Source organism: Musca domestica, unplaced genomic scaffold (genome assembly GCF_030504385.1).
Source record: "Musca domestica strain aabys unplaced genomic scaffold, Musca_domestica.polishedcontigs.V.1.1 4, whole genome shotgun sequence".
Taxonomy (NCBI): Eukaryota; Metazoa; Arthropoda; class Insecta; order Diptera; family Muscidae; genus Musca; species Musca domestica.
The window spans coordinates 14238064-14245297 of NW_026712328.1; the positions used below are offsets into that span (position 1 = coordinate 14238064).

General features: G+C 35.2%; 1 protein-coding gene across 1 annotated transcript; it reads right to left on the reverse strand.

Annotated features, from left to right (window-relative positions):
- Nucleotides 1-3097: 3097 nt before the first annotated feature.
- LOC101888369 (methionine adenosyltransferase 2 subunit beta) lies at nucleotides 3098-6970 on the reverse strand. The gene is made up of 5 exons (XM_005186223.4): nucleotides 6801-6970; nucleotides 6444-6617; nucleotides 4472-4840; nucleotides 4055-4323; nucleotides 3098-3988 (listed from the first exon to the last, which is right to left on the reverse strand). The coding sequence occupies exons 1-5, from the start codon at nucleotides 6832-6834 to the stop codon at nucleotides 3719-3721; spliced, it is 1116 nt and encodes a 371-aa protein (XP_005186280.2). The 5' UTR covers nucleotides 6835-6970; the 3' UTR covers nucleotides 3098-3718.
- Nucleotides 6971-7234: the final 264 nt, after the last annotated feature.

Consider the following 7234-nt stretch of genomic DNA (forward strand, 5'->3'; position numbering starts at 1 on the left):
ATTGATAGCCAAGGATATCTCGGGTAGGAAGTCATCCCACCGGTTGTGTTATTGTGGCTTACCTGGACAATCATGATTTTGACAGTCCTATTGGCTCTCTCAGTAGGATTCTCTTGTGGGCAATATGGTACAGTGAATTAATGTTGCACCCCAATTTCCTGTAAATATTTCCCAAGGACCTTACCAGCGAATTGACTGCCGTTGTCCGAAATAATCATCATCGTTGTACCAAATCTGACGAGAATCCTCTCTCGACACGCTTTCCTTACTCATTCAGCGGTTGCTCTTCTCTGAGGTACCAATTCCACCCATATCGAGAACCGGCCGAAGAATACCGAGAGCATCATATTCCCATGCTTCGTTCTCGGAAGTGGGCGGAAATAATCCGTACAAACTGTTGTTGTTCTTCAGGGGCTGACACCAACATTTCCTCTGCCGGTGATACTTGGCACGACTTATATCGCTGACAGGACTCGCAGCTTCTGACAAATTTCGCTATATCTCTCGCCAGTCCCGGCCAATAGTATCTGTTACAACGGTTGTCTGGCTATGATTTTCTCGTAGAACCCTTTCTCTTTGAGAACTTGGGACACACAGCTTCCACGGGGAATAATCTTCGTCATTAGTGTTTCCAGCAATGTGACGAAATAGCTGTTCATTCAATACTGCATAGTCCAAAAATTTCGCGGGGTTCTTTTTCATGCTCTCTAGTTTCTTCCCTATCCAGGAACATTCTTGGGGTTCGATTTTCGCTCTTTGCAAATATTCCAGTGGTTGACGTGACAATACATCAGCGACGACATTGCTCCGTTCTTTACGATACTGGACAGAGAAAGTGTACTGTTTTAATTCGAGAGCCCAACGGGCTAACCTCCCAATAGAATTTAACAATTTCAGAGAGAGATGATCGGTGATTACCTTGAAGTAGTATCTCTCTAAATAGGGACGCATCTTACCCCAGATGGTGGCCAGACACTCCTTTTCCGTGGCAGAGTAGTTCCTCTCAACTCCATTTAGGACTCTGCTCACATCACACTCTCGGTTCTCTCAAGAACTTGGACGAAAACAGCGCCCAGCCCGTAGTTGCTAGCATCGGTCTGTAGTGTGAAGGGCACGTTGAAGTCCGGTCATGCCAACACCGGTGCTTCTGTCAGTCGCAACTTCAGGATTTCGAACACGGTTTGTTGGTCCTCGTCCACCGTCAGTGCTTGCCTTTCTTAAGCATGGAAGTGAGCGGATATGCTATTGTCGCAAACTTTGGGACGAAACATCGATACCAAGAGACGACTCCTAAGAATCGGCGGAGCTCTTTCAGAGTAGTCGGTGCAGATAATTCTCTTATTGCTGCCACTTTGTCAGGATCGGTATGTCTGACCAAATCTACGACACGCCGTGGCAGGATTGATCACCGCTTCGGTGATTCTCTTTGGTTCTGCATGTTCTATTTGGCGGTGGTGGTCCTTTGTCATGGTTGGCATGGAAGGTATCCCTTCAAGGTCTTCGGCCATCTGCAGGAGGCCTGCCAGATCACTGAAATCTTTACGCCTGATATACCACAAGTATTCGGGTAGGGCATTCTTGAATATTCTTTTTACCTTCTCCTCCTCCGTGTGATCGCTGTGTCTCATTAAATCTTGCATTGCGAGCATATAGTCTTTAAACAATTCTCGGGGCTTCAGTCTCCTCTGGCGTATTTCATCCTCGAGGTTTTCCTTAAATCTTGGAGGTAGGAAATCTTTCCGGAAGACCTCCCACGGCTTGCGATTATTCCTGAACCACATTAGTGCACGTCAATGACTTCTGGCATCATCATGATCAGGTCTCTATTGGGTATCTGATACATCTCCGCTCGCTCTTCTAACCGCTCTATGAACTCAAGGGGATTACTCTCGTCGGTGTAGCGTTTGAAGGCCATAATTCGTGCCAAAGGTGATCAATTCGAAAAAATTTAAACTTATTCTAAAATTTGATGTTATTTCCGAAATTTTTTACTTTCATTCAATAAAATTAAAAAAAAAATAAAAATTATGGCTTTTGACTTTGTTGCAGTTTTTTTCTCTCACCTTACCCTGTATGCTTATTTGAAAAGCAAGTATCGCATTTCGCAAAAACCAAAATTAATAATCGTGGCGGTTTAAAATTCATGTTACGATAGAAATCGACCAAAATTGATTTGGACCGTCCATATAAAAATTTTAAAAATATTTCCGATCAAATTTGGTACCAAAATGGCAACACTGCCTCACAATCAAAGGTTTATTTATTAGTAGTGGTTGGTTAGCCGCCTGCGAGGAAATGAATTGGTTTAAAGATAACTTAAAATTAGTTTAAAAATCACAACTGTTAATTTTTTATTTATTTCCTTTACTCCAACCAACTACTTTAACATGGGGATGAACTAGGCAGTGGTCAATTGTCCATTCCAGCATTAGCTTTAAATTAACTATAAACTAATTACTTTTAAACCGATTTATAGTCAGTTGAAAAAAAATGTTTTTTTTTTTTCTATGAAGAGTTCAAAAAGTTTGGCGAGTTTTTTTATTTATTTATTTTTTTTTTTTTTTTTTTTGTTATAGTGAGACCTAAATTATTATAAAATTTGTTGACTTCTAGATGATTTTCCAACCAACTTATAGTCGATTCATAAATTCTTTATTCTATAACTAACTACGAATTGGTTGTAGAATAATGCATTTATGACTAACGATTTTTTCAACCGGTTGCGAAAAATCCCAAAGGCTGCTCCACAGTCATATCAACATCCAACACATATATTGTATTCCTATTATTGAAAAGTAGTTTAGTTGCTTAATTTTTATAAAAAACGAGTCATCATATTTGGAAACATTGTTTCCCCTCATTAATTCATGATTGGAGGAATGATCTCAAGTAAAATGCTAAGCATTTTAGAGAACTAATAAGGATTGGTCCATCCATTTTTGGAAACCTCTTGGTTAACCTTGTTATTTTTTCTCCACTATTAAATAAGCTTATTTTTTATTCAAGCCACGAAATTGATTTTGTGTCTGACAAATTTGAAATAATAAAACTGTTTCATAATCATTGCTATAGAATTTCGATACAAACAGCAAATTAATAATTTTGGCACAAAAATATGACAATTTTTATTCGTATAAATAAAATCCGCAGAAATGTTTTTCTTACACATGTATGAATATCTATTTTTAAGAAATGAAATAATAATATTAGTTTTTTAAGAACCACAAGTCTTCTGTTAACACCAGAATAATATCAATTATGAAAAGTTTTCACTTCCAGTCCTAGACAAAAATACTATCAAAAATGACTACCGTAATACTATAAGTACACTTAGAGGAGAGGAAAGGGAGGACGAATAGTCATACTCGTCATACACTGTGATTTTTTTTCATGTCTTTTTTAATACATACTTAATTTTATATAATATATTGTATGATGTCGGGCAAACCGTAGGAGACCACAAACATGGTATTGATTGAAATTGGAGTCATGGCTTAAAAGTGTTTTAGATATTTAAACAAATAGGTCTAAAATATTGGTATAAAGGAATGCCAGTTATTATGTCTGTTTGAAAGGCCCAACAACAAATGCACATTTTTTATAATTCTTCTGGGTATTGCCCGATATTAAATGTGAATGGAAAACCATATAATGAGTGCAGTCTGTCTACTGATTCTAGCACAGCACATTCGATCTGAGAACATATGTTTGTAGAGAATTAAAACACCAATGACTTAGGGAATAACTTCTGCTCTACATAGTCGTCGATTATTGCCTTGACAAGTTCATTGGTAACTTTGGGATGTTTAAGTTGATAACCAAATTCTTTTAATTTAGAATTGTCCAAATTTAGATGTTTATGATAGAGTTGTTCTTCGTCCAAGTAAGGCGTCAATGGTGTATTTGACAGACCATTTTGTTGGCAAATTTCGGCCCAAGGTTCCATGTGCTTGTCGTTAATTTCGCTCACAGTATCGGAGAGGCTGAGCTGTAAGTAAAATTGTGTGTTTTCAGCAAAAATTATACTTAGAAATCGTCTTAGTTATTTACTTACCTTAGTAAGGTTTGACATCACTATGCCGAAATAGTCAATATTTATGGAAAATATATCTCCTAAAATATCACTTATGGAACCTTGGGTGGATTCCGCGTCGTCTACGATATTGTAAATCTCACGATTAGCCTTCTCACTTAAAGCCAATTGCCAAATAGCAGCACATACATCATCAACATGAACTGTAGCCAGTCGCATTGCATCATTCCACAGTAATTTCATAACTTCATTTAAATGCTTGTAAATGGCAGCAATAATAATTCGAGGCACTAAAAAAGAGATATTAATTTGATACCATCGTTCAATTTAACTTTCCAAATTTGTAATACAAGGTATGATAATTGCCACCAATACATATGCAACATGTTGTTTTGTTTATTTGATTTCTTGAGTAAATAAACAATGGGAAATACTTACTTAGGTACCGTTTATCACCGATTCCGTATACAATTGGTAGACGAACAATGGTATAACTAAAGTTTTCCATTGATTGTAGCTCTTTTTCGACCTTTAATTTTTGTTTTGCTACTGCTGTCCAGGGATCCGTTTTGCAGTCCTCTCTCAGTGGAGTCTTTTCTGAACTATTTATACAACCTGAACTTAACTCAATGTAACGCTTCGCCTGAACGTTCACAGATTCATTTATACAATTCATACTTAACTTTAGAATGCCCTCTTTATAGACGGCATCAGTTTGATTTGGTCGAGTTTCAGCAGCACAGTTTATAACTATGTCCCAGGAACGACCAGTTGTTGGATGTGGTACAAATGCATTTTTACAAGAATCTAAAAAAATTGGTACGTAAGGTCATGAAGAAATATTTAAAAATATGAAATGAATTTTTCTTTATCAAGATAAGATTTCCTTCAAGTAGGGTAAGCCTTTTATATTTATATATTAACATTAAAATCACAGTGACACACACAGTTTATTAATTCTTCTTTTGTTTATAATGTTTTAAACCATTTTCTTAAGACATATTCAAAAAGAAAAAAAAAAAAAAGAGAACTCATCGCTAGGTTGACTGTCATTTGAATTTGCCATTTGATCTTTCCGAATTTATATGTTCACATCCAATCATCATTTTATCCCAGTAATAAGCAAAAACTGGTTTGAATGTATCTAAAGCAAATAACTTTATTTCAGCCAAGAAAGTAAAGTATTAAAACACTTTTTATTTTTTTTTTATCTTTCAAGAATGACTATAAAACAGAAAATCTGTTGTAACCGGCCCATCGCGATTTATTATTGTTAATGAGCAATACACACCAATATCGTCTGATCTAGTCTCAAGTGGCCGGTCGAAGTAGAGGTGTTTAATGTGAATATCTCGCCAGTTGATAGCGGACATTAGATCGCTTTTGGAAGGCAATATCTGGTGCTAGATAATGAACAGAGGGGATCACAGCGTTGGCAGAGCAAAATGATTGCACACATTGAGGTTACAACAACAACTCATAAAGTTCGATTACCGAGTCTACACTCCTTTATACACTTTAATATTCATAATGGCTTATGACCTAATGTTGAAAAACAATGTAATCAGAGGGTAAAAGAAAAATTCGAAGAATCTCGACTCTCTGCCGACCCAGCTTTAATCTACAATTTATTCCAGACAACGGTTATAAATGAATAAAATAGATTATTTGCTATGCTATGTTACAGAACCTGCAAGAATCGTTGCAAATTCTGGAAGAGAATATCTACCAAATGTCTTGCTAAGACAGAAATTTTAAGAACTATATCTCATGAAGTTTAACACGTCTACCTATAATATTGGTAATATAAACAATAAATTAAACAAGGAATAAAAGAAGCGAGAAAACACAATTTAAGTTATCGATTGAAATGTGACTTGCCGAAATGTTACAAAAAAGTAATATAACTAAATAGACAATTTCTGCAAAGTGATCACCAGATATCTGCACTAAATTTCTATGCAAGATCAGGCAGAGTTTTAAGTATTTAAGAGCTGAACATACTTTTTTATTTATGTCAAAGTCTAAGCAAAAAGCCGTAACCTCTTGAGTTCTACATATATCAATATAAATGTTTGATAAATTAAGATTTGTATAAATAAATATAAATTGTTATCTCAAAGAGAGATATGTATTTGGAAGCATGGACCACCACATATATTATATGTGTTCATTCACTTATTAATAATTTTTCTGCTATATTTTAATTTATTTTAAATATAGGTGTATAGTGTCGATTATCAAGTTAACGTACTACTAGATTATTCGACGAAAATGCTTTCACAAGGCAGTCTACTTGTGATATGCTGATAAATTCCTTCGGGGCAAGATATAACATTCTGCGGCTTTCTACTTCTTTAAATTGAATGTTCATGCCCTATGAATCATCCCAATAAAAATTCTTACTTACTTGCATTTATCAAGTTAGCACTGCAAAAGTCCACTTTTTCATTCTCGAAAGCCTTTGATTGCTTTGCATTCAGCCATGCCATTTGTGGAGGCGTTTTATCAACCACACGTATTTCGGCGGACAAGTTATTGTCCACCAAATATGTCAACAAGTTGCGCCCGATGAAGCCGCAGCCTAAAAAGATTTATATTTATAATGGTATTTTGGAGAAAAAAATGCATATTGAGTAATTTCAAACCATTAGAGTAAATTGGTTTATTTATATGCAATTGAATCTTAGAAGCCGATAGTGTGAACAACAAAGAAAAGCAACAATTACTCATACTAGATGTGTAGTCCTTTGATATTGTAACTTACCTCCCAATAATAAAACAGTTGGTTTTTCAGACATATTTCTATTGTGTTTGCTTTTTTAAGGCAGTATCACTTTTTTTCAAAGATAATTATTTAACTTAACTATATACAACTCTTCTTATCAAAAGGGAGTTTATTAAGTTTATATCATTTGAATCACTCATATAACTCATATAAGTTATCAAGTAATCAAATAATTTGTAGAACGGTGCTATCAATTCATCGTGACTATCTGACAATCAGATGTCAATTCATCGTGATTATCAGAGTTCGCAGAAAGTACTGTACAGTTCTGCAATAAATCCAAATCAGCAATAATAGGAGTGTTCGTTTACTCGATAATTTGTATAAATATTTTACTTGTAAGTTCACCTAAAAATCCAGCTTTTACAGCTTACAGCATTTAAAAAAATCAGTTATTTTGTAAACAAACAAAT

What these genes read in the sequence shown, in the direction of transcription:
- LOC101888369 (XM_005186223.4), bottom strand. Translation starts at nt 6,834, where the DNA reads ATGTCTGAAAAACCAACTGTTTTATTATTGGGAG. An exon ending in AACTGTTTTATTATTGGGAG is followed by an intron (nt 6,618 to 6,800) that starts GTAAGTTACAAT and finishes AAATCTTTTTAG; the next exon opens with GCTGCGGCTTCATCGGGCGC. An exon ending in CGGTGATAAACGGTACCTAA is followed by an intron (nt 4,324 to 4,471) that starts GTAAGTATTTCC and finishes TCTCTTTTTTAG; the next exon opens with TGCCTCGAATTATTATTGCT.